Source organism: Diaporthe batatas (genome assembly GCF_019321695.1).
Source record: "Diaporthe batatas strain CRI 302-4 chromosome Unknown Contig00022, whole genome shotgun sequence".
Taxonomy (NCBI): Eukaryota; Fungi; Ascomycota; class Sordariomycetes; order Diaporthales; family Diaporthaceae; genus Diaporthe; species Diaporthe batatas.
The window spans coordinates 433,971-461,659 of NW_025408569.1; the positions used below are offsets into that span (position 1 = coordinate 433,971).

Consider the following 27,689-nt stretch of genomic DNA (forward strand, 5'->3'; position numbering starts at 1 on the left):
GAGTTCCTAGATCCTGTAGGAATTCGAGATATTCTGGACTCTGCACACTGGCTCCTCACCATATCCTCTTTGATTGTGATGTCGAGATGACTGTGCTCTTACAAATGATGAGGAGATTGGTCTGGGGACTTACAATACATCCGCACGACCGGTGTGATTCACTTGCCGATGGCCCCATCGTCAAGGGCTTGCCCAGCCGAAGTCGGTCGGCATGGACTATGCCTATGTACGGTCCAAGGTTGCTTTCGGGCATTGCGTTATCGAACCACCATGGCGCCCCACCCACTGCTGTTGCTTGGTTTGATATCGGGATGAACACATGGTGGTGGTCGAGCGTTGCTCTCCACATTCGATCCGACTTCAAGTCCCACTTCAGCGTGTGAGCTTGTGGCGTTGGTCCAGACTATCTTTCCGTCGGTCCATATTTCCTGAATCATCACAACCTTGATCGCCGATCTTTAGGATGGCCGAGATGTCCACCAGAACTACTACCTCGACCTGCATATGTATGTGGCACAGACTATTACCTACTAGTACTCCGAGTCGCATGCCCAGGTGGAAGGATTTCCCTGAAGATAATGATCCTCTCTTCCTGGCAATGTTACCATACACGATGGTCTCTTGTGTGAGCAGGAGACCATAATGGTGCAAGATCTATTCGTGACTCGTGGTTGGTGGAACCGGTTGACCTCGCGTTCGAGGTCAGTGGCGAGGACTCGTCGAGGGAGTCTTGCCCCAACCACGAGCTGGAGAGGTGAGCTCCTCTTCCCCGAGCCCTTTCTCATGAGAATCCGCGCAAACAAGAGACCGTCTCTCAATATGTCTATAAATCCCCTCATCTTCCCCCCTTAGGACCAAAGTTCTGGTCTTCAGTCAGAGCAACCCACATCACACAAGTCTCATCCGCCAAGCGGTCTTCATTTTCGGTCAATTGATGATCACCTTTTCGTTTGGCTTCACGAGCACTTGCGATCATGTTGTCGACCATATCTTTCCAGATGGTGACGGTGTGCTTGTCCTTTCTGGCAGGACTGGTCGTCTCTCAGGAGACGCAATGGATTTATGACATACCTCCAGAGGAGGCAGCGGCGCTCGCTAGTATTGTTGAGGATGATCCTGGAGATGTCATTTCAATACAAGCCAAAGACTGGCTGAGCCCCGAATATGCCTTGATCTACAAAGTGCCTTTACCAATTCCCCCAATCAAGCAACCGACCAAGTAAGTTACCCGTCCCTCCTCTCACTGCACTTCAAGGCAGATACTGACAATTTGGGAACTTGAAGGATCCTGACCAATCCGGTCACGGGGAAGGACATCCAATACTATGAAGTGGAGATCAAGCCCTTTACTCAGCAGGTGTACCCCAATCTGCGTCTTGCAAACCTAGTCGGATACGACGGAATATCTCCTGGTATGCTTTGCTTTTCACATGTCACATATCCCTATCTTTGGTGGTTGAGAGTGTTCTCGAATACACTTATTTCGGACCCATAGCAGGACTAACGTTACCATTAGGGCCAACTTTCATGATACCTCGTGGGACTGAGACTATCGTTAGATTTATCAACAATGCGGCAATCGCAAACTCTGTCCATCTGCACGGATCTTACTCCCGAGCGGCATTCGACGGCTGGGCAGAAGATGTGACACAACCTGGCGAGTTCAAGGATTACTACTACCCCAACCAACAAAGTGCCAGACTTCTCTGGTACCACGATCATGCAGTTCATGAGGTTAGCCAGTCCTCCACTGCAAATTCGACTCAAAATCAGTATCCTTGCTAATGAAGTGTTTTACCAGACGGCGAAGAACGCTTATTTTGGCCAGGCTGGTGCCTACATCCTAACCGACCCAGCGGATGACGCACTCAATCTCCCTTCGGGATACGGGAAATACGATATTCCTCTTATCTTGTCGGCCAAACAGTACAATGACGACGGGACATTAAAAACAACAGATGGCGAGACAGACAGCCTCTGGGGTGACATAATCCACGTGAATGGGCAACCGTGGCCATTCCTCAACGTCGAGCCGAGGAAGTACCGTTTTCGCTTCCTAAACGCAGCTGTCTCTCGGTCATTCGCGCTTTACTTTGCCTTGAGCTCCAACGTAAATGGAAAGTTGCCCTTCAAGGTGATTGCGAGTGACGCGGGTCTGCTCGGAAGTCCAGTTCAAGTCTCCGACATGGTGAGTCTAAGCGCTTGATTTACCCATTGAAGTATGCAGGACTGACCTTGCATCAGTACATCTCAATGGCTGAGCGTTATGAGATCGTCTTTGATTTCTCGGCCTATGCTGGCCAGGCCGTCGAGCTCCGAAACCTCCCGAAGGCGGGAGGAGTAGGAGTAGATGACGACTACCTCAACACAGATAAGGTCATGCGCTTCATGGTATCGTCCACACCGGTTACGGACACCTCGTCTGTGCCGGACACATTGCGATCTGTTCCCTTCCCCACCTCCACTACCCCAAATGTCATCGACCACCACTTCCGTTTCCACCGATCAAACGGCGAGTGGCAGATCAACAATGTTGTGTTTGCCGACGTCGACCACCGGGTCCTGGCCAAGGTGCCCAGGGGCACCACTGAGATCTGGGAGCTCGAAAACTCCAGCGGTGGCTGGTCCCACCCTATCCATGTTCATCTAGTTGACTTCCGAGTACTCGCAAGGACGGATGGTAACCGAGCTGTGATGCCGTACGAGGCAGCCGGTCTCAAAGATGTGGTGTGGCTCGGCACGGGAGAGACGGTGATCGTGGAAGCCCATTATGCGCCGTGGGATGGACTCTACATGTTCCATTGTCACAATCTCATCCATGAAGACCATGACATGATGGCCGCCTTCAACGTCACTGCTCTGACCAATTGGGGCTACAACGACACGACACTGTTCCTGGACCCCATGGAGCCCAAGTTCAGGGCCAAACCCTTCGGTGCCGGGGACTTCCAAGCGAGAACAGGCTTGTTCAGCGATGAAGCCATCGAGGCAGCGGTGAAGGAGCTGGCCGAGGAGGATCCGTACAGCCATGTCCAGGATGTCAATGATGCTCTGGACAATTACTGGAAGGGACAGGCAGCTTCTGCCCCCAGCGCGGCCAAACGGGAGGTGGACGGAGAGACAAGGCCCATCGCTCGCCGTATACGGTTCCAAGCTTGATGATCTGCACAGGATTCTGGCCGGAATTTGTCTGTTCTTTTTGTCTCTCTCCTTCATTCGTCCACTATCTTATATGCTCTTTCAATTTTTTCAATCCGTCGTCCTTTTATTCTGCGATCGACTTGCGGCAGTCCAGGCCTATACTTTCTGGAGTCTACAATAACGACCTAGGTACATATGCATTGAACCAATTATTCCATCACGACACCAGTCCGTGAAAGCGCAAATGCAACCCAACCTTGTAAGCACTGCCGTCCAGCCACTGCGGGATGACACGGCGGCGCTGCACATTGAACCTCGGACTTGGCGGTAGTGTGCATGCAACTGATCCGAGGATCCGCAATGCGCGTCATGGTAGTGGAAATGATCGTCTGCTTGGCTTGACCGTCAAGCCTTGACGGGCCGCCTGGGCTCCAGTGCTTGGGTTGCCGGAAATTACGCTCTGGAGCACAGGGGTCTAGGGTCTTTGAACTTTGGACCGGAAAACTCAAAACGACCAGTCACAGACTCACAGTTCAATGAAAACGCGTTTTCTGCACTAGTTGCTATTCTTGACTTCCGGATAAATTGTTTTCACGCTTCCTCCAAAAGGTAAACCATGAGAGAACGGCGGCATTGGCTGCCCTGTTGTTTTCATCGCCGCGGATGACAGCAGCCAACATTTGAAAGTTCTCGATGGCTCCACACCATGGCTCCGCTCGGGGATTATATCTCCGCCGAGTGCCCCAAGGCGGATACACTTACTTCACTAGGTCTTGCACTATCACAATTGCGTTCCAGCGGATACACTTAACTAGGTCTGACACGATCACGATTGCGTTCGACTGGCGGTTTCGTGAAGGGAGGGGTAGGGTGAAATGGAAAGGTCCTCATATACGCCATTACATCTCGACCCAATTGACTCATGTTCTCACCAGGTCCCAAAAATCCAACAATACATCGGTCACCGTGCAGCATCATCCTCAGAATACCAGAACATGCCATCACGAACGATACTAATCGTCGGCGCCGGCCCCGTCGGCCTGACAATGGCCCTTAGTCTCCACCGGAGTGGTGTCCCACCTCAGGACATCCTCGTTGTCGACCAAAAGCCGGCCCATGATCCATCAAGAAAATGGTCCAAAGCTATCAGCATGAGCGCAAGCACTCTCGAGATCTTTCGCATCTTGGGGATCGCCGAGCGCTTCGTCAAGATCGGCAGGCCGCTGCATACACAGCACTTCGGAGGCGGCTTGCAGCTACTTCACCTGAACTACGATGTCATCGGCACCAAATATCCGTTCAACATGGGCCTCCTTCAAACCCGCACAGAGGCCATCCTATTGCAACGATGTGAAGAACTCGGCATAGAAGTCATCTGGGGCCGGCGGCTGATCTCGCTCAGCCAGACCGAGTCGGCCGTCTCGGCCAGGATCAAGAACACAGACACCCCCGAGGGTACCGCGGATGGCATGGTGGAGACGATAGAAGCATCCTGGTTGATCGGGTGCGACAGCACTCACAGCGCCGTCCGGGAGGCCGCGGGGATCCCGTTCGAGGGGACCGCGACGACGCGATATAGCTGGCTCGCCGACGGGTTCTGCGACGAGAACACCCCGGCGATGCTCACTGTGCGAGGCAAAGACGGCAAATCATTAATAATAGCCTCGGGGGACGGGCCGACTGGGCGCCGCTTCATCGGGAACGCCCCCATGGCCGTGAACCCCGGCGGCGAGCGACCCAAGGCCCCGAGCGAGAGCGAGGTCCGCGAGTGGGCGGCGAAGGAATTCGGAAGCCACTACAACTTCCACAACATGACCTGGTCGTCGGTGGTCGGGAACGCGATGCAGGTCGCGGGTACCTTCCGCTCCGGCCGCGTGTTCCTGGCGGGCGATGCTGCCCGCCAGCTCTACCCATCCGGCGGACTGGGGATGAACACTGGGCTTGTCGACGCGACCAACCTCGCCTGGAAGCTTGCAGCAGTGGTCACGGGGGAGGTCGGGCCGGACAAGGGCGTCGTTGAGCGCGTCCTGGACAGCTACACGACGGAGCGGCTGGCATCATCCAAGGCCGTGGTCCAGAACGTCCGCATGCAGATGCAGGTCCTGTTCGAATACACCGAGGATGAGAAGGCCGTGTCCGCGTTCATAACCGAGGCGCTGGCCGAGCCAGCTCTTCAAAAAAGATGGGCCCAGCGTATGACGGGGTTCGGAGATCCGGTCGAGCCGTACCAGCAGCCGTCTGGTCGCGGCACGGCGGACAGCCTCGTTGGGACCCGTCTTACGCACATCGCGGATGATAACGACCCTGCCCTCCTGGAGGCTACTCTGAAAGGAAGGTTCATCCTAGCTGCGGTGGGCGGGTCCGGCTCTGAAGCCAACGAGTACGAGAAGTTCAAGGACTTGGCCAACACAGACAGGTACGCTGGGCGCGTATCCGTGCTGGCAGCGCCGCTGACGGCCCTGGATGAGAAGTGGAGGCAAGTAAATGCGGTGCTGATTCGACCTGACCTTCGAGTGGCATGGGTTGCCAGAGATGGCACTGATGTTGAGGCCAGCGAAGCTGAATTGGCGAGGACTTTGCAATGGTGGCTTGGCAACCGTACCGGGAAACTATAGGGTATGGAAGCACCTATTTACAGAATCGACTGTTATACAAGTGGGAAACCTTCCTCCTTCAGCATCGAACAATCTCTGGCTCGTAATTGCATCGAACAATCTCTGGCTCGTAATTGGTCGGCCTAGGAGGCGAAACACCTGCAGGATTAAGACTGGCCGACAAGAAATTGCTCTATAAAACCTTCTTCTTTGATGACTAGTACTAGAAGAATGACTCTCTTAAGAAGTAGCTACGGTCTCATCCTACATTCCTCATCTCCTTCCCTCAATAGATGAGGATTGAAGGACCCCGTGGTACGCCTTCCTCTCCCTCTCTCCCCCGTCACCTCATTCCATACAACTAGAGGGCCAATTAGAAACAAGGAATTTTCCCTGGCCGAAGGAGGAACTGTTGCCACTTGTAACCGTTAGTTCTGCAAATAAGTGTTTGCAAAGTTCATAGACCGACGGGACGGTAGTGGTTAGTGCTGTTGTTTCCAATCCCCAGCATATGAAGCGTATGTGGTGACTTCATACAATGGCAAACCATCAAGACCAAGCAGTTTTCTTTTGAAAAAAGAGAAACAATTCCAATGACAGCGCAGAGAGAATACAATACAGGTAGGTGGCTTGGCTAGATGGCATTATCAGTGTGGGGACTGGCAGGGTGGGTCTTTTCTTCCGTGTGTGTGAGGAGCAATAAGCCCACAGCGACGGTCACAAGGGAATGGGACTCGGTCTGTTCGCCTATCAAAGGAAGCACCCCCGCCCGGATTTCTCTCTGTATCTATCTACAATGTTGGCAGCCTGACCCTGCTCGACGCATAGACATTGTGTGTTGTGGCAGTCTTGCCTGGCCTTACTCCATCTACTTTTCGTCACTGAAACCTAAAGAGTATCATGATATGGTAAATCGCCAAAGCGTACAGTGTAGGAACATTCATTACAACTGACCCATCCACGTAGGTAGTCTTCATGCTCGCGGACCGTGGGACCCACTCGTCTAAGTGCCTTGGAACCCGAAAGTCCATTCCTCAACCTCATCCCAAAATCGGGTATAAAGTAGTTCCTTATCTCAACGCTGAGCTTTCACTGATTTCCAAAACTTGGGCTTTAAATGTGCACGGCAACAAGTCTGCTCTTTTGTTTGATTCCTCGATCCATCGGTATATGTTTAAATACGCGGGTTTCCTTTATTGTTGCCAAGGTGGTTCAGAGGTAAGTGCGAGCAGGTCTACCAGTTAAAGGCAGTCTACAAATCTTGGAAAGGTAGTAACCCACAAAATACGTGCCGATGTGGGGATTCTCGAGCTGACTTTAGCCCACAACGCATCATTTCACAACAGTTCTTCATTAGGACTTTGTTCAACTGGCCATTCCCTCACAGGGACACCATATTACATGAATTCGTCACAGAGTGGCTTCCGTAACACCTTGTCCCTGCGATTCAATAGCAATCCATCAAGCTTGGGCCAGAGGGAGTGGAGTATGGCCAATCAGGAATGAGGTAGCAGGCTTCTCTTGATTCAACCGACTAATGCAGAGTTGATCTTGATCTGTGTGAGTGTTAGTTGTAATGCTATCAGGGAAAACAGTAGCGTTGAAATATGACAAACAAGGGAGAGGTGGCAGGGAGGAGGAAGGAAGAAGGGATGAAAAGAATGGTAGTCCCAGGACTTGAACCCTGGCCCTCGTTACTGATTCACCACCTTTATAAGAGAGCTAAGACCGAGCCTCAACAACAAATCCAACGGCCGTGTAGTCTAATGGTTAGGGCGTCTGACTCCAGTGATGGCCATGCTTACACAAAGGTGGATCTACACCAATCCCGATCGGTCGCCAACACCGCGACCACACGACAATCTGCTGAGTAATGTTGTGTGTCCCTCTCCTGGGGTTGGGAGGTCCCAGTTCGACTCTGGGTGCGGTCAGTCCTTTTTTTTTTTCTTTTTATATTTCTTATTGCTCCCTGCCACCTGTGGTGACACCCTTCCCCTCTGTCTTCAACTCTGCCCACCCCTACCTTTGACTCTATCTACCTCTCCCTGCCTTCGCCTCTGGTTTTAGTTCAAAATGGGCCTTCAGTTTGGCTTGCTTCTTAAACTTGGTGAGAATGTTGGAAATGGATTCATCATCATGATACAACGGTATGTGCCTGGACATGACCATCTTGTGACCAGCCCACATGTGTTCCTCGTCCTCTTTGATCAATCAGTGCAGCAGGTTTCTGGATGTGGAGCTTACACCTTTCAGTAATTGAAACCTGCCCTACGTCACATCTCCCACCGCCGAAGTTACAACCATCGAACAGCCGTATGGGCTATCTGCGCACCAACTAAGCAATTTATTTCATCTACGGGGCACGCTGTCCATTTGAAATGTATCGGGTGCAATTCCAATCGTGCGATGAGTGTGGCAACCTGTCGCCATGATGGGTTGGTGTCGACCCGTTTGGAGAGACTACAAACGTTAGAAAACTGAAGATGAGAATACAGAATAAGACAAGAAAACGAAGGACCGACCGTACCAAGGTGAACTGTAGCCTGTTTGCTGAAGGGAGCTACCAGCTTGACCTGTCCTTCTTTCCAAGCTCTCAGCTTCACTCCGTTTGCCGTGCTTGGTCTCAACCTTGCACTTGTAATGATTCAATTTCTAAACCTGACAACCCAACCCCCACCTCCCACCTCCCACCTCACCATCCCCCACCTCACAACCTCCCACCTCACAACCTCCCACCTCACAACCTCCCACCTCACAACCTCCCACCTCACAACCTCCCACCTCACAACCTCCCACCTCACAACCTCCCACCTCACAACCTCCCACCGTCACAACCTCCCACCGTCACAACCTCCCACCGTCACAACCTCCCACCGTCACAACCTCCCACCGAACCACCTCCAGTCGAACGACTTTATCCTACCTAATCTCATACTACTACAAGTAGTCTTCATATTCTCACCAACATGCCTCTCAACGTTTTGATTCTGCCCAAGCCCGATGCAGTAGTGGCAGCTCGCGCGGCCACGGCCCGCGTCAAGGTGCCGTCTGATGTTCTGACTCTGCACCTTTTCTGCGATGCCGCGTACAAGGAAGGCAGTCGCATTCGAAGGAGACGACCAGCGGCCGCACTAGCTGTTGTCGTCAACGTTTGGCAGCCTGGAGCCATCGAGAGCCAGCGCACCTCGAAGGGTTGCTTCATTCCCTGCGATCACCCTGACGACAACAGCGTCACTGGCGAGGGGTTGGCCCTCGTCGAGGGAGCCTTTATTGCCATTGACCAGATAGCAAAGCTGGAAGAGGCGTTCGTCATCGGCCCTACTGACAAAATCGAGGTTGTCCTCTGTAAGTCCTTCCCTTTGCCAACCCCCTTGCCCAGCCTGAGGCGTGCTGCAGTTACCAGGAAGCATACTTAAGTAGCTATTGGGTTTTAGAAGTTGATAACCAACACATCGTAGGGTCAGATTGCCAGAATCTACTGAAGGCGCTGAGAAAGCGTGGCCAAGGTCCTATGATGACGAAGAGGCTCCTACACATCCTCGACATCATTGAGCTCAAGATTCTTGAGATACAGGGTTGGAGGACGAACGTGTCTGTTCGGTTCTTCTGGTGCCCCCAGGAATGCGTTGAGCCACACGCGGCAGCTGACGACCTGTCCAAGAATGTCAGAATGAACGGCCGCAGCGGCACACAGTCCAATGCGCTGCGCCTGCTCCACGCCGTGTCTCACAGAGCCATTCTTTCAGCGCTTGCCCAAGCACGCAAGCCTTCGGAAGATTTGGACCAGATTGAGGACGGCCAGATCGAGGACGGCCAGATCGAGGACGGCCAGATCGAGGATGCCCAGATTGAGGCCGAACAGAGCAAGGTAAACCAGAGCATCGACATGTCCACACCTATCCCTGACACCGCCTACTACTACAATATGTTCCGCTCAGCTGCACGTCACCGCGCAGCCTCGGAGAGGGAGAAGACGCTCGAGGGAATCAAGTTGCAGGAGATCGAGAATTTGCTGCGCGCGGCGTGTCAAGGATACAAGCTTGAGGATCAATCTGTCCCCCCTGAGGGCCAGCACAGCCGCGAAGGCTCTCCCAACGAGGAAGAGGACAAATTCTACGACGCGCAGGAGACCGCAGACCATGAGGACGAGGATGAATTCTACGATGCGCAAGAGCCCGCAGACCGCGAGGACGGCGACGATGCGGAAGTTGAGCTCGCTGTGCCTGGAGACGGAGATGGAGTCCGAGTGAGGCGCCCCAGCCGCGTCCGCGCTTTGTGGAACTGGGCTCGCGGACGCCCACGTTTGTAACGCCCTGGGGGTGCTGATGACGACGTGGTCGTTGGAAGGGACGTCGATTTGAGCCGCAAGGTGTCAAGGTACCTAGGTACCTTAGCTCGTGGTATGTTTGCGGGGTTGGCGGGAAGCGTTGGGCTAGTCGGCTTGGTGGGGCGTGGCAGCAGCCCAATCAGCTAACACCCTGCGCCCCACCTTCAACGACATGGGGAGGCGAGGCTGGGTTGACACCCACAAAAGCCTGCACAGCAAGTTGTGCCCCACCAACACCGTTGTAATTGATAGGAGGATGGTCTGAATTGGCAGTCTGTAGTTTTCCGGTGAGAGAAATGATCCTACATAGATGTGCTGAATCCCAAGAGGTAGTATCTGTATTTGCCCGATCCACATTGCTGTCCTCGTGTCGTGATTTGAGCTGCGAGGAGCTCCACCCTATCCAACGGTGTGAAAATTCGAGATTTGGCAAGCGATCTAATGAATCACCATTGGTCTGAGACCTTGTCCAGGCTGTGTGCCATGAGCATGTTCTAGAGCAATGTGCGGCAGGAATCGAGGCTGGTCGTCGTGCATCAAGACAATTAGCATTCTGTAAGTATGAACGCCTCAATTCCTCGGCGCAAATTTACCATTGGATCTCTGAGACACGTAATCCTCATGCTCATCGTGAAACTCATGTGGCATGTGACGCTGACGTTGGGCAACGAGTGTGACACTGGCAAGGTGGCTTCACGGCGAATGCTTGCACATGTGAAGATACGACAAGATTGGGGTTTGATGACCGTCATTTTACCAGACCTCTGGCTGCAACGAGAACTCTTGTTTTGCAGATTAACTTCAGCGAACAGTTTCGAAGTGAAGGGGCGTCAGATCTGTTCTCACCAGAGGGCTTTCACAAGCGTGGCGTCGTTGCTGCTATGGCCCGGTGGTCCTTTGAATGGATTGGGTGGCTGACTTGGGCAGTTGACTTTGGCACAACACCTGGTTTTAGGGAGTCTGGCTTGGGCGCCGGTGACTTTGGATCTTACCTAGATAGCTTACCTTCCTCAGCAGGACTCAAAGTCCGAGTGAGGACCGCTTTGCTGATAGAAGAAACCAGCAGGGATGATGGGAAGAAGAGCAAAAAGAACAGACCACCCCAGACTCGAACCGGGACCTCCCAACTCAAGAGGTTGCGACCCCAACAAGGCCTCAGGCATATCCTAGTGCGACGGTAATTGGTGTAGATCTGACTTCGGGGAAGGGGTCGACTAACGTGCCAACTGAGTATCCATCAAATTCCTGCGAATTGGCTTCACTGCGAAGAGGGCGAGCTACCTAAAAGATTAAAAAAAATTGGCCACGCCCAGAGTCGAACTGGGACCTTCGTTCTCCAGCGAGGACACGCCGCAGGACTCAGCAGATTGTCGTGTGGTCGCGGTGTCGGCGACCGATCGGGATTGGTGTATGATCCGCCTTTGTGGAAGCGTGTCGATCCTGGAGTCTGACGCCCTAACCATTAGACTACGTGACCTTTGTATTTGTGTTGAAGTCGGGGGCATTGGCTCCCTTATGTAGGTGGTTGCCGTCTTCCTTCACCTCGGGCGCAGGGGTCCTCCTTCAGCCCTGTGCTAACGCCAACGTCGCGAGTGGGGCAGCCCACGACCAGTCCTCCTCCCCTGCCTCGTCTGGTATCCACAGTCAGATTTGGAGTTTCGCTGCTAGCCACTGATCGAGATGTATTTGAACGTTGCCATCATTGGCCCTCGCCTCTCTGCCTAATTAGTTTCAAGCCTCACTCCCATTCACCACTGCAGATCCCTCCAACCTCCCTGGCCCCGTACCTCACCCCCGCCTCCAGCATCAATCCATCCCATAAACCTGAAATTTCACGTCACCCTCCTCGACCTCAGGCAATGACAGGCATTACTGATTTCTTCATATCTTCATCAAGACTTGCACCATACCGAGCTCAATGTCGCTGCCCCCAAATCATGAACAGGCTGCATTGCCCAAATGATGTTTGATTAGTCTACACTACCCAGCTGGCAACACTCCCTCGCCGCCCGCAAGGCCTTCGCTCACCAAGGCCCACAGTGATATTTCCCAGACCCCTCGAGCGCACGATCGCCAGGATAAGACCGCTGCACGCCCTGCGCTCAAGGGATCTTGGGTTGCGAACGCATTGAGATCACCCGGAGCTCCAGTCATCGCCGCCACGATATCGCCAGGCCCTTCGACGATAAACCTGATGGCATTGTTGGCAAACGACATAACGTCACCCCTTGAATCCATGACACAAGCCACGACGAAGAAAAATTCAAACCCATCGGCCTTAATAGCGGTCCTGTCAGCACTCAGCTGCAGCCCCGGCGGCATCCCCAGCCGTGTGGACTGCGGCATCTGCCACAGCCTCGTCGCCCTGGCACCTCACGACACTCACCTCGCCCGTCTTCTGGACAACGTCGTCCCAGCTCAACCCATACTCACCCTCCCTCCGCGCCGTCTTGCCCTGCGACCGCCCCCCCCCCCCCCCACGCCACCAATTCACAAACAGCTTGGCGCTGTCCGCCTCGTGGAGGACGTGGCCCGGCAAGACCAGGCCGACGCTGTCGGCGCGGCCACGATCAGTGCGCATGGATGTGCACTATGCGCAAGTCCGGCCGTCACCTCGACTGTCACTGGTAGAAGTAGTCCTTCCTGAACCCGGCCATGCCTACAACGCCGCTGTAGGAGCTGAGAGCGGTGCGGTGTGACTTGGGCTCGCCGATGTAGTCGAAGCCTGTCCAGACGGACTCGCCTGACACGAAGCGGCTGCCGTCCTGCGCTGAGAAGACCTCGTCTGGGGGGTAGCGGAAGTTTGCTGTGCACAGCCCTCAGTCGCAGACGATCTGCCTAACGTGTCATTGATTGGGGCGGAGTTGTGATCATCACGGGGAAGGTGAAGGTTCCGCTTCCTGCTGAGTTGAGGTTGTCTCAGAACTCAACATCATCTTCTTGGCATACTCTACATATTACTATGGATCTACAGATTCCGTGTGGACGTCGCTCATGTTTCCATACGCCTCTGTGTTTCTGACCCCGGCACCCTGCAAGTTCAGGTAGAACGTGTACAAGGCCTGGCTCCATGGTAGGCCCGGCCCAATACAGGCGAGTCAGGCATTCCTCGCGGAGATTGTCTAGAAGCCATGCACAGAGCGCAGCGCCGATCTCGTTTGTATGCCCCCTCACCAACCTCGTTGCTATGGCTCCAGAGGAAAATGGACGTGTGGTTGTGGTCACGGCGAGCCATGGCCCGCAGATTGGTTGGTTCCAGTCCTCAAAGGTTATTTGCATGCTTTTCCCGTCTTGTTGAGCTGCCATCAGTCGAAGACCTCGCTTATCACCAGGAAAGCCCAGCGGTCAGTCAGGTCAAGCAGCTCAGGTGCTTGGAGGCTCCAAGGTTGTGGGAGAAACGGATCGCGTGTACTCCCATCTCTTGCATTGTCTCGAGTTCTTTCTCAGCTTCTCTTGCGTTAAAGTGGCATCAAGGGCACCGAGATCATGGCGATTGTCCACCCCTTGAATCTGGATGTGTTCACCTTTAACAAGCAAGCCTTTGTTATCCTCATACGTGTCGTTGCAGATTACAATTCGGGTTTCATATGTGTCCACCTTAATTGCATTGGATTTCATACCAGTGATGGTAGTACAGAGGCTGGGACTCGCTGGGCCCAAACGATTAAGCTTCACCAATCTGGGCGAAGCCATGACTGACCTGACTGAGTGGCTCGCTTGGGCCCTCCAGGGTTACCTTCAAGTCTGTGAACTCAGCAACCTTATCTCTCCATTGTCAATCCGTGGGTCGACAGAATGGACCCTTGTGTCTATCAAAATCTTGCTGGCCACGGACCCTTTTAAATTCTTTGTGATATGTGTGCTGACCCCAACATATGGAGACTCTGGAGATACACTGCTCGCCGTGTAATAGATACCCATTGTCTTCATCAGCCAGGCGTATCTGTAGATCCCACCACCGGGGGACCAGTGAGCCGAATCATTCGGGTTGTCCAGGCAGACGGCGATCAAGTTGTCGTCTCTCGGCTCATGATACGGCATGAGGTCCAGACCGAAGGAGGTGGATTGGTAAGGCTACCCTCGAACCATTTTCCATCGAGCCATACAATAGCATGCAACATGTCCCCGCCGCCGGAAACGAGATATGCCTGCATGTCGAGAACGGTCTTTGACTCCGTCCATGAAACATTTTGTCTGTACCACCAGACTCCTTGTACCGGAAAACAGCCCATGCCACTGCCCAAAACCGGGGTATTCCCATCGGTCTAGAACAGGCCCGCTATGGCCCAATCGTGGGGCAGCGTCGCAGTCTCCCATGCACCATCATCGAACTCTATTTCCAACAAGACAACGTCTTTCCCTGGAGGCTCAAAATTCGGTGGCTAATGCCCATCGCTCGGGGTTGAGGCATAGTCGCTGCCGGGCGGAAGTGTCCACGGCTTAAGGACACGCGGCATTTCATTGGCCTGAGAAGGGCGAACATCGTACGTTCAGCCGTCTCCCCGCGTTGACAGCGCCATGCTACGTTGAGGTTTATGCGTTCGCGCTGTATACTTTTCCTATTTCGTGCATGTCTAACATGCGACGGTAGCACGGATAGGAAGTAGGAGCACCTGGAAGATGGCAGCAACAAGCCACCGTAATGTAGCCGCCATAATAACTTGGGACAACAATATGCCTCACAACCACAAGAAGACGAGACGGACGACTGTCAGCGGCTACAAAGCTCCAACCGCATTTCACTTCCTATCCTCAAGGCTGAGACCACAAGCACCTATCGCATTTTAACTATACTTATCGACATCATATTTTCTTTTTAAGCGCTGGCACCTGGGGTCTTGAGCATTCACTACCGTATGAAGGCGCTATGTATGTCTTTGGAAGTATACGGAATGGAAGTATACGGAATGGAAGTATACGTAATGGAAGTATACGTAATGGAAGTATACGTAATGGAAGTATACGGAATAGAAGCGAGACCAGCCATCTAGGGTAATGTTCCTACGATATACTTCCAATAAAATAGGGTTTAAACTTTCCTTGTGGAAGAACTATTAGTGTGTACAAGGGGTAAGACAAGAGCCTGAATCTGGCCATATGAGGAGCCCTAAGCGGAGCACCCATGACGCGTCCTATCTTGGCTCATTATAGCCGAGGAATAACAATGGGCGCACGCTGTCGCAATAGCCTCGACAACTCTAAGTACCTAGGTAAGCATGTCAGGAGGCATGGTAGAATGCTGCGAAATAAAGTTTAGTGTTGGGGTGGTCCAGCCGTTTGGGCACCGGACATTGCAACCACGTGGTTGAAAATGTTAGTGTCGGTAGTGGCAGTTAGCTGTACACGGTACTTTGACCGTGACTGGTGCCCGGCGATATCCCGGCACAGGCTTCATTTTTCGACAAGCTCACCCAGATCTGGTCGACGTCACCTCACCTGACTCAACAGGGTGTCTCCAGCACTTCCCAAGCGGAGGTTCGCCGACTCGACAGCAAGGACTATGTTCGCAAGAATTTCCAGCTTTCATCCCATTGTGGGTCCATGCCAACATCGCATTTCCAGCAGCTGTCAAACGGGAGGGCCAATCGCATCTCGCGACCCCAGAATCTGCGGTGGGCCAGGATCAAGGAAAGCGTCGATCACTTCCGGGTTGGGTGTCAAGTGTCATCCATAAAACTCCGGAACAAAATGCATCCCATGTGCGGCTTCCAAGGACGGAACGATATCACTTGGATGTTCAGACAAATGATCGGAGACCGAGAAGCCAGCTCCTCGACCTAGCAGGGCTGATTTCTTTTATAACTCCGGACGAACATACCCAGTTCAACAGTGAATCGATACTTGGTGGGCCGTCGACCACTGACAACTTCCATCGAAGGGAGTCGAGTATTCCCGAGATTCTCCAACAGAGACATGGGTAGCGGGAGAGGGGAAGGGCGTACCTTGGTACCCGTGGGTTCGCTCTCGCTCCGAGGAACCCACTGCTGGCGCAGTAGGTGCCAAAACCCCCACACGGCCAAAACCCCCACACACTTAAAAAAAATAAAACACTATACTTAACTTAGTCTAACTTATTTAAATAAAAATAGTATAAAGTAAAAAAAGTAGTTTTATAAACCTTATTTTTTAAAGAATTTAAATAAAATAAGTAAAAAATTCTAGGGTTAGGGTTTAACTAGATTTTATTACTTTTTTATATTTATATTATTATAAGTTTTAACTTTAAATAATTTTATATTATTAAAAAAAATATATTATTATAATCCTTATAAAATAAAAGTATTTATAAAATAATATAAAAATTTAGGGTTAGGGTTTTATAATTTATATAAAATATATAAAGTAAATAAAATAAATAAAATAAATAAAGTATTAATTCTATTTATTAATTCTATTTATTAATTCTATTTATTAATTCTATTTATTAATTCTATTTATTAATTCTATTTATTAATTTTATTTATTAATTCTATTTATTAATTCTATTTATTAATTCTATTTAATAATTTTATTTAATAATTTAAATATTAATATTTTATTTTAATATTTTATTTTAATATTTTATTTTAATATTTTATTTTAATATTTTATTTTAATATTTTATTTTAATATTTTATTTTAATATTTTATTTTAATATTTTATTTTAATATTTTATTTTAATATTTTAATTTAAAATTATTATTTATTAATTTATTTATTAAATAAATATTTATAATTAATTAAATAAAGTTATATATATATATATATATATATATATATTTTTATAAATATAATATTATTTTTATATTTATATTAATTATTTTATATTTATTTTATTAATTAAAATTATAAAATATAATAAGTTAATTAATAAATATATTTAAAATTAATATATTTATTTATTAAAGTTATTTTATAAATTATATAATAAAATTAAATTTAAATAAATTTATTTTTAATTTAATTTATTTTTAAAATATTTATTTTAATTTAATATTAAATAATAAGTAAGAAAATATATAAAAATAATATAAAGTATTCTTTTAAAAGTTTACTATAAAACCCTAACTCTAGACTTCTTTTATATTTTATAAATATTTATTATATTATAAGGATTATAATAATATATTTTTTATATTAATATAAAATTATATAAAATTTATATTTATAATTATATAAATATAAAATAATAATAAAATCTAGTTAAACCCTAACCCTAGAATTTTATACTTATTTTATTTAAATTCCTTAAAAAATAAGGTTTATAAAACTACTTTCTTTTACTTTATACTATTTTCTTTAAGTAACTTAGACTAAGTTAAGTATAGTGTTTTATTTTTCTTAAATGTGTGGGGGTTTTGGCCGTGCGGGGGTTTTGGCACCCCCTACGCCGGCAGGCGTAGGGGGCAACCGAAGGTCTGACCCCCGGGTACCCGTTATCCGAATCGTTGTCAGTTGTTTGAGGTTACATCGAAGCAGCAAGTCAGGCTAAGCCCCGCTAACCAGCCAAGTCTTTTCCAACTACTTGGACACCGCATATGTCAAAACTGGTACCATTGCCTCGGCACGTAGTACAAGAGTATGTACATTTACTAGCATACGTTCATGTAGTGTGATTATATACTGTCACATCACAAGAAAGGAAAACAGACCCGGATGGTAGGGGGCCGTGGGTTTTGGTGTGGCGCTTGCCCTGCTACTCACTGCTTCACTCGACTCTGAGGGTCGGCCCACCCTTTTGAGCTCTTGGCGCAGTCGGTTCCCCCAGATTTTCATTACGTCCCCACAAACACGAAAGCCACAGACCCGGCCCGGGCCCACCCACCCATGCACTCTCTCAGCAAGCTGCGTTCGGGCTGAGCGGGTTGCCAATACTGACCCCGAAGTACCAGAGGTGGGCAAGGTTGATGCCAATTCCATCGTTGCCGATGCCATAGCCCGGCTCGCTCTGGTTGCAGTCCTGGGGCTCCTGTCCTGTGCACTGGTAGGTCCCCTCGGCCGACGCGTTGTCGTCGCTCTCCCAGTACTCGGTCGTGTGGTGGCGGTACCCGTCCGACTGGGCCGGGATCTGCGGGACTCCGTCGTTGGAGTGCGTTGCGCGGATCATCTTGTTCGATCCGGTGAACACTGAGTCAATATAGTCCGCATAGGCTGGGTTTCCTGTGCGCGGCTGACCGTAGGTGTATGCGGTGAGCGTGAAGTTCTGGCCCTGAAGAGATGCGGCGGCCAGGGAGGCAAGACCCCCTCCCATACTGTGACCGGTCACGACGAGCTTGTACCCAGGGTTCGCAGCGAGGCTTGATGTCAAAGTGGTGACAATGTCGTCTTGGACGGAGACATATTGCCCAAGATAGCCTTGAAAGCACTACCGTCTCTGTTAGTGGAAATAGTCAGGTTGTCTGATATGGGGCAGACTCACGGTGCACCCGGCGCAAGATATACCGTGGGCGGCCGAGCAGGGAACCAAGTCTTGCTGCGAATCTGTCACGAAGTCTTGGATGCTGGAAGTCCCTCGGAACGACAGGATATACTCCTGGGCACTCTGATCGCGGAAGAGTGTGGCCTGCGTATCGGTGGTCGCCTCATCGAACATCTTCTCCACTGACGAGCCGAAAGGCGGATTCGCGCAGTTTGAGCTGTACGCGGCCGAGGCAAAGCGCGCATAACGAGTGAGCTGGTCGTAGACAGTAGTGCTGACTTGAGTCTTTTGTGCCACTGCCGCGCCGAGCAGCAGACTTGCAAAGGTTAGGGAACGCATCTTCGGTCTTTTGAGATCAAGCTTGTGGGAAGGAGTGTGCATCTGGGAATCCTGTGATGGGTACATAAAATCAGAGAGAACATTGTCGGCTCGGAGATCTTATAGCGCGGCGTTCGGGTAGAACTTGATGTCGGCCTGTACGTTCGGGAGCGCAAAAAGTTGATCGTGTCCTGGGTGCCGATCCACATGCCAAGTTTAAGCCAATCAATAATGCTCCGGCCGTTGCACCCTTGTATATAACCCTCCCGACTTATATGGATGGGTTCCCATATTCGGCATGGGGTAACAGCTCCACATTCATGGGTGGACCCAATAGGAGGGCTAGGCATTCATATCAACAGGTACTCTTATATCCTCTACCACCAGTATCCCCTAATATAACTAAAACCTCCTTACTTCCAAATAACTACCTATATTAAATAAATATAATAAAAATTTAATAATAAAATTAAAAGTTTTAATACCTAACTAATTAAAGATAAAGTTCTTAATATTACTATTTTAAGTATTATTATTAACTTTTAAATATTTATTTATTTATTAATTTAGTTTATTAATATATTAAATTTAAAAAAATAATTAAAAATATATTTATATAATAAAATAAAAGTGTTTCTCTTAAACCTCTCTTCTTTTAAATAATATCCTTACCTATTCTTTTATTTTTAAAATTTATAAAAACTTATTAATATAATAATTTTATTATTTAATTTATTTTAATTAATTTAATTATTTAACTTTAAGTTATAATAATATAAGTTTTATATTTTATATAACTTTAACTTAATCTTTAATATTAAAGGATATTATTATTATTTTAATAAATTTAATAATTTATATAATTTTATTCTTTTAAATATAAAATATAAATTTTTATTTTTATATATTAATAATATTTAATATATTAATAAATATAAAAGCTTTAATAATAAAAGTTTTTCTTATATTTTTAATTTAAATATTATTTTTATATTTATTATAAAATAAAAGAATTAATAATTATAATTAATATATTATAAATATTAATTTATATATTTATATAATTTTAATATAAAAGAATTATATTATAAAAAATTAAAAGATAAAAATAATATTTATTATTAATAGGTTATTAAAAAATTAATTTAATTAGTTAAAATCTTTTAATAAAGTTAATTTAATAAAGTTAGTAAAAGGTTAACTAATTAATTAACTTAATAAATTTTTTAATTTTATAAGTTTTATAATAATAATTATAATATTAATTTTATAATTCTTTAAGTTTTAATAATAATATATAAGAAGTTAACTATTATTATTTTAAGTTAGTTTATAATTTAAATAAAAGAAAATTAATAAAAACTTTAAAGTAAATAAAAATTAAAGTATTTCCTTTAATAATTTAATATTTTTAAAAATTATATTATTAATAATTAAAATTAAAATAATTAAAAATTATATTATAAAAATAATAAGAAAGTATAAATTATATAATAGAAATTTTTATTATATAATAAACTTATTAAAAGGATTAATAAGTTCTTTTATTTATTAAAAATTTAATATTTAATTAAATATTAAAGTCTAAAATACTTAAAAGTTTTTAATAAACCTTAATTTATTTAATAAGTTTATTTTTTAAGTAATAAAAGCTCTATAAGTTAATTATTTATTTTCTTTTAATAAAAATATAAATCTATTTAAATATACTTTAAAGTAATATAATAACCTTATAATTATAAATATAATTTATTAAATTAATAAATTATTTTAATATTTATTTAATTTTTAATAATTAATAATAATAGTAAATAATACTTTAAAGTATTTTTTAATTTAAAATTAATAGGTATATTTAATTAAAGTTTTATTAAATATTATATATAAGTTAATATTTAATTAATAATTATATTAAATAATAATAAATAATTTAATAATTAAATAAAAATAATTTATTAATTCTTTTATTTAAAAGTTTTTTATTTATTAATATATTTCTTTATTAAAAATATTAAAATTATTAATTTATTATTATTTTATTTTATTAAAACTATTAAAAACTATTTATACTTTAAAAGGTACTATATATTATAATTAATAAAAAAGTATCTAAAAATACTAAAAGGTAGTTAAAATAATCCTAAATAAAGTAAGATTCAATTATATATATAAATAGTTAAAAATAAATTATTAAATAATTATAATTAATAAACCTTATAAATAAAATTAATTTACCTTTTAATTAATAAAATAAAAGTTAACTTATTTTTAATTTATTATTTTTATTTATATATATATAATTTCTTTTAAAGGCTTTTATAAATATTTAAAAGTTAAAACTTTAAAGTAATATTTTATTATTTAATCTTTATAAAAATAATTTAATAATATTTTTATATAATATATTATTAATAAAAGAAGGTTAAATGATATTAAAAGCTTAAATATTATTTAAAATTATATATTATTACCTTTTATTTTAAAGTTTTAAAATATCTATTATTAAATCTTTAATAATAAATTATTAAATAAATTAATAAAGTAAAGTAATAAAAAATTATAAGAAATTTATTTTTATAAAGTTAATATTTAAATTTTTAAATACTTTTATATAAAATAATATTCTATAAAACTATTTATATAAACTTTTAATAAAAGTATAACTTTAAAAGTGAGTTAATTTCTTTATAAGTTATATAATTATTTATTAAAATCTTTAAAAAAGGTTAAATAGCTTTATAATAACTTGAAAAGATTTTTAATTAATAAAGGTTTTATTATTAAAGATTTCCTTTAATAAAAGTAATAATAAGTAAATTATTAATTATTAACTTTAATAATTAATATTAAATTAAATAGATCTTTTAAGAGTACTTTTTATTAATTTTTATTAAATTAATTTATAAAATAATTAATTTAACTACTTTAAATAATTATAAAAGTATTTTATAATATTTTTATATATATTAAAAGTCTATAATAATAAAAGTTTATTTATAAAGACCCTTTTAATAAAATTAATAAAGATAAAGATTTATAAAATTATTATAATTAATATACTAACTATTATATTTATTATTAAATTAAATATAATTATATATATATAATTAATTAATTTATAACTTTATACTTTAAAATTCTTACTATTAATATTTTATAATTAATTAATTATAATACCTTCTATATTTATACTTTATAAGTAATTAATAATTTAATAAACTACTTTATTAACCTTTAAAAGTAAATAATATAAATAATATTTATAATACTCTTTTAAAAATAAATTAATTTTAATACTCTTTTAATAACTAATTAATTAATAATAATTAAAATATATAAATTAAATATATCTTTAATATAATAACTATATCTTTATTTTTATATTATAAACTATTAATTATCTATAAATTAACTTAATAATAATAATATTAATTTACTTCCTTTTATTAATAAATAAAGAGATTATATATAAACTTAATAATATATTTAAAATTATATTTAATATAATCTCTTTTTAACTATAATTAATCCCTAATAATAGTTATTAAAGAGAATATTAGAGTAAACTTAGTATTATAGTAAGTACTATATATTTTATTTAAGGGAGTATAGTTAATTAAGGGCCCCTTATTAGGGTTATAGGAAAAGTAGGTAGTAGAGGATATAAGAAAGGCCTATATCAACTTTCCAGCTAATGGGGATTTTAAAAGCGTAATCAGGGTCTTATACCCGGTACCTCCATTGTCTGTTGCCTACTTAAATGTAGATTTCCGAGAGTCAGGAGCGTGTAAAGTCTCCATCAGGACATACAATGGGCGGAGGTCAGTCTCCGTAACAAAAAACCATCGCTCTCGTCACATGTCCATCCGAAAGACAAGACACAGCTTCCGAGGACCACCCAGTCGAACAGTCCACACCGTAGCTACATAGGTCACACTTCTGGAAGGACTTCTCCTCCATCTTGATTATTCGTGGCAGAAAACAAGCACTGTGCTCGATTTTAGGGTGGGTTCCACAAAACTATCAGTATACCCACCACAGCTGACACCTTGCACAATCGTCTGATCTAGCACTTTGAATTGATTGACAACCGCAGATTAGTAGGCGGGCCCATGGCTTCCAGAACCGTGGGTTGGAATCAGATAGCGCGGGCTCTAGCGTCGCATATAGTAAGAGCGTTGGTACGTAAGATAAGCGCTGTAATGGTTCCTTCTCGTCGTAGAGCAACTTCTAACAGGCTCGGAAAGGATCCCTAGAGTACTAGATTTGAAGTCTGTGTGTATGTACAGAAAAATACCATTAGACGCAGCAAATTTGGTTTAGAATGTAGGTAGCTGTTTTGTAGCGTTGTATTTCGAAAACCTTAGAAATGTGAAAGAGGGATAATTGGTTAGTGGGAAGGCGGTTACATCAGAGGTTAGAAGTGCCTGTGCGAGAAGGCTGAGAATTAAGGGAACGCCCTGTGCCTCGGTACGTGAGCATAGAAGGCATCGCAGCGTTCTAGTTCCCTTTGATCACAGAATACTACTACCGAATTCATTCCTTGAAATATATTGGATATCTCGTCGGGGGTAGAACTTGCACTCGGGTCTAATGGGACCTAAGGTCTACTAATTTTGTACTGGCACAAGCACACGGATCCTATCTTGAGTGCCTGAATAATTAGAAACATCCAGCCTCCGGTATTTTGGCGGCGTCGGTCCCGGATCGGAGGGCGGGCGGGGGTACCATGACTTGTGCTGAAACCACATGTGCACTGCCCAGGTGGCACCCGAACACTATGACGGACTAGCATAGAGACAAGTAACGACCTTATCAGCACCGAATTGTATTGCTTGTTTGTACTCTTCTGTTTTCTCCATTAATAAGGCGGACTCTCAGTAAGTGTCATAGGATGTAGACCTAGGAATGGTCGTAGTGGAGTACAGTCTAGTCCTGAAATGTGCCAGTAGCTTGCATCTCTAGTGCTGGAGCTTTCACTCAGGTGAAGCTGAGGTACCTGAGTAAAGCATTGTAGAGGTGAGACGCCTGCCTACAGCAGACGACACCACTGTGATAGCCGGCAAATCCTTACAGGAAGTTCAAGCGCGTACTGACACATAGGTATGATTCCGTTGGACAAGATCACTGAAAATATACCATGTCTTTGTCTGCTATATTGCAAGTCAGGACTTCGTGTTTCCTTTTCGGTGCGGATCCCACAGACAAAACGTGTATGATAATATTAGGGGTATTTCAGAGCTCTACTTTATATATCTGGCTCGGCATTTACTGGTGAACGTAGGAAAAAGTCTACGAATGGATTACTACATATTCCATAATTGTCAAGTTCGGCCCTGGCCAATGCCTCCTTCCATGGAGGAACCACCACATAACAACCACGAATAGAACGAATCCAAACACCGGTCCCATATAGTTCATGGAGTTAGCATTGACAGGAAGCACCGAAGGGAATGGTAGGAACACCATGATGTAGAGACTGTACACCAGAGCATACAGGCTCACCGGGATTCCCCATTTTCCCATATTCCACTCGCCCAAGGTGATGTTCCCTGCCAAACGAGCATACAGGAGACAGGCGATGGCGACTGAGTAGCTGAAGAAGAATGCAAATGCCGATAGGGAGGTGATGGCATGAAACGCGATAGTGCCCGGGGAGCCAAGATTCAACAGGCAAATGAGAGAAACCAAGACGACACTCAGCCAGACGCACCGAACGGGTGTACGGTGCTTCGGGTCAAGATAGATGAAGTAGGCGGGGAGGCCGCCATCGCGAGACCAGGCCCAGGTAAGCCGAGACACGGAGCTGAGGGTGGTCAAGCTGCTGTTGAATCCGAGCAGGAAGAAGCCGCTTATGATCGCCGTGGTGGCTGCTCTGGACCCCGTGATGTTGAGCAAGATTGTGGCAAATATATTGGGCGATCCCAAGGCTACTTCAACATCACCCATGTGGATGAGTATGACAGCGGCCATAATTATAGCAAGCGAGCCGTTGATTGCAATGGACCACACCATTGCCCGAGGTACCGCAGACTCGTCCTGCCGAGTTTCTTCGGACATGTGAATCACCCCATCGACTCCTTACGAGGAAACGCATTAGCGAAGAGACCGAAAACTTTCATTCCAGGAAAAGTGTTATTACCTGTTATACTGAATACGCATGTCAGCATGCCTAGATGCCAAGACACGTATGGATTTTGGTCCCATCCCGAGGCGATCATTGGCTTTAGCAAGAAACTCGCGCTGTGCTTCGGCGCCATGACCACAAACACGACGAGAACGAGAATGAATAGCGCAACGTGCAATATTTTGGAGATCGTCTCAAGCCACGGCACCAGCCTAAAGGCATAGGCATTGATGAGGCCCTGGACGACGGCGGATGCGATGACCAGGACAGATGTTTTCCACCCGCCAGCAATATACGTCGTGGAGTTGAGCGAAATCAGCGTCTCCAGCTGCACGACGAGGATGTTGGCGAGGGCGGCCTGGAGCGCGACATAGCCGAACCATGTGGTCCATCCCTGGATCCAGGTCGCGAACATCCTGATGCGCTTTGGCGCCATGTGGAAGGTCCAGTGGTATTGGGCGCCCGCGACGGGTATCATGGACGCCATCTCTCCCAGGCAAGCCGCTTGGGCAAGAGCCCCGACGACGGCGATTACCATGCCGAAGAACAGCGTGCGCGGCCCGCCGTTCATGAGAGCAAATACGAGATTGCTGTATTGCTTGTCAGGTGAATCGTTGCCGAGTCGTGGTTCCAAAGCCGCGGGCTTACAGGCAGACTCCCTCCCAAGCTCCCATGTAAGCCAGCGAAAAGGCAAAGAATTGAGCGGAGGAGAATACCCTCCTCACCCGGGTGGTTCGATCCAGGACCCCCTCCTCCTCGGCGACTTGGCGCTTAAAGGAAACATCGGGCGGCTCTTGGATGTTGTCGATATTGCATTGGGTAGGTCGCAAGTCGGTAACGCTGTCATGTGTTCGATCCATAGTTCGAGCCGGGGAAGCAATGACTGTTCTATGCTTCCTCAGCGTTGGTCGTGACAGGTTTCTAGGAGTTTGCGGGGGGGCCTGGAGTCGAATAGCACGATGCAGATTGGGAGATAATGTCAGGCCCCTTATTACCCGAGGGACCGATAGTAGGTAGGTAACCGGAACCTAGCGGAAAGTTATCGGAAAGGGAGTGTGGGATTACGGAACGGCTGCGTTGCGGTGTCCGCGCTGTGGGAATATAGTTAATCTATAAGAATATTTAAGAGGGGGTTTCGGTTAGGAAAGAAGGAAGGGAGAAGTTAATGTAGTTATGTGGTTTCGCTTCTATTCCGTATGTGGTTTCGCTTCTATTCCGTATACGTCCGAGGACATACATGGCGCCTTCGAACGGTGGTAACCACTCAAGACCCAGCGCTTGGAAAGAATACGATGCCGATAACGATATATTCTTAGTTCTATACTACTATTATGCGGCTTTTATGTCGTGCCTACGCTTTGTGTCTTTATTCACTCTACTTGTGCTCAAGAACCCTTACAGATAATTGCCAGCAATCAGTACCGGTCTAGTTGACAACCATCACTTCACGTTTACATAGAAGGTTCTCGGTGCATCCCTGCTTGTACGCGAGTGTACCGCCGACCAAGGTACGTGATTGTCAGGCCTTTGAAACTTAAGAAGTTTATAATTCATTGATCTCGTATTCATGATCCTTTGAAGCCAAGCCTTGGCGGTCTGTGTCCTTGTAAGAATGAAGGGATAGATTTCTCTCAACTATAGACCTATTTAGGAGGGAGAGGACGGTCCCTTTTATAGACAAAAGTAAGTCCTCTAAACACCCACTAGAATACCATAGAAATCAAGAGAAATAAGCATTCCTCGTATAAGTTAGTGCCTCGTATTTAGAGGACTAAAATAGTAGTTATATTAGGCTATAGACGGACATAAAGCCGTCAATAAATAGGGTATTTTAACAGTCCTGCACTCTCCCTCTCCCTGACCTCGTGTGGCTGATCCTTCATGACTTCTAACATGCACATATCGTCACATCTTGGCTAGTCAGAAAGAGGATAAATTCTCATGAAAGATCGCTACAGCATTCCAGCGTATGTGACTTTGCTTGTTAGATAAAACATGGTTCAGATGAACAAAATCGCGACGTGGCCAGACCTTTTGGGGCCCGTGCCGTGCTTTGAATCCACGTTAAGGTTTGATACCACACCTAAAATTACCGCCACTCCGCAACTGCTGCGTCGGCAGAGGACAATATCATATGATTATTCGGATGGAGACCCTGGGGACATTGAATTATTGATGAATCGCAACCTTGGCATTCCTTTCCTGGCTCCACTCAATTACTAAACCGACTGTCCCAATCCAGACACTCTCTTTACCGGCCAGGACTAGGTCTATCTAAAGGATTTACAAATTTATATTAAAATAAGCTAGGGAAATTATAACTTATATTAATAAGAGTTTATTTATTTTTTAAGTATAAGATTATAAAGAAAATATATAAAATTGATTTTAATAAAAATAAAAATAAAATAATAAAATATTTTAAATTAAATAAAAAAAAGAATATAATATATTTAATTTAGTTTAATAATAAAAACTTTAAATTAATTAATATAAAATGAATTTATATTAAAAGATAAAATTATATTAAATATATTTATTATAATAAAATAAAATATTAAAAATTAAATATATTTTTAATAATAATTTTATAAATTTATATTATATAAGTTATACTTTAATAATATTAAATAATTAATTTTAAACTTTTAATTCTTTAATTCTTTAATTCTTTAATTCTTTAATTCTTTAATTCTTTAATTCTTTAATTCTTTAATTCTTTAATTCTTTAATTCTTTAATTCTTTAATTCTTTAATTCTTTAATTCTTTAATTCTTTAATTC

At 44.5% G+C, this 27,689-nt stretch overlaps 5 protein-coding genes across 5 annotated transcripts; 3 read left to right on the forward strand and 2 right to left on the reverse strand.

Moving 5' to 3' along the window:
- Nucleotides 1-974: 974 nt before the first annotated feature.
- KVR01_012954 (uncharacterized protein) lies at nucleotides 975-3,159 on the forward strand (the record flags this gene model as incomplete). Its single annotated transcript, XM_044794375.1, has 4 exons — nucleotides 975-1,219; nucleotides 1,560-1,734; nucleotides 1,802-2,188; nucleotides 2,245-3,159. The coding sequence occupies 4 exons, from the start codon at nucleotides 975-977 to the stop codon at nucleotides 3,157-3,159; spliced, it is 1,722 nt and encodes a 573-aa protein (XP_044638110.1).
- Nucleotides 3,160-3,678: 519 nt separating this feature from the next.
- KVR01_012914 (uncharacterized protein) lies at nucleotides 3,679-5,804 on the forward strand. The gene has a single exon (XM_044781223.1). The coding sequence runs from the start codon at nucleotides 4,017-4,019 to the stop codon at nucleotides 5,754-5,756; it is 1,740 nt and encodes a 579-aa protein (XP_044638070.1). The 5' UTR covers nucleotides 3,679-4,016; the 3' UTR covers nucleotides 5,757-5,804.
- Nucleotides 5,805-8,701: 2,897 nt separating this feature from the next.
- Nucleotides 8,702-10,044, forward strand: KVR01_012956 (uncharacterized protein; the record flags this gene model as incomplete). The annotated part of the gene is made up of 2 exons (XM_044783683.1): nucleotides 8,702-9,080; nucleotides 9,194-10,044. The coding sequence occupies 2 exons, from the start codon at nucleotides 8,702-8,704 to the stop codon at nucleotides 10,042-10,044; spliced, it is 1,230 nt and encodes a 409-aa protein (XP_044638112.1).
- Nucleotides 10,045-17,768: 7,724 nt separating this feature from the next.
- KVR01_012953 (uncharacterized protein) lies at nucleotides 17,769-18,800 on the reverse strand (the record flags this gene model as incomplete). The annotated part of the gene is made up of 2 exons (XM_044791540.1): nucleotides 17,769-18,407; nucleotides 18,462-18,800. The coding sequence occupies 2 exons, from the start codon at nucleotides 18,798-18,800 to the stop codon at nucleotides 17,880-17,882; spliced, it is 867 nt and encodes a 288-aa protein (XP_044638109.1). The 3' UTR covers nucleotides 17,769-17,879.
- Nucleotides 18,801-24,071: 5,271 nt separating this feature from the next.
- Nucleotides 24,072-25,766, reverse strand: KVR01_012995 (uncharacterized protein; the record flags this gene model as incomplete). Its single annotated transcript, XM_044788417.1, has 3 exons — nucleotides 24,072-24,859; nucleotides 24,922-25,496; nucleotides 25,555-25,766. 3 exons carry the CDS (start codon nucleotides 25,764-25,766, stop codon nucleotides 24,072-24,074), a joined length of 1,575 nt encoding a protein of 524 aa, XP_044638151.1.
- Nucleotides 25,767-27,689: the final 1,923 nt, after the last annotated feature.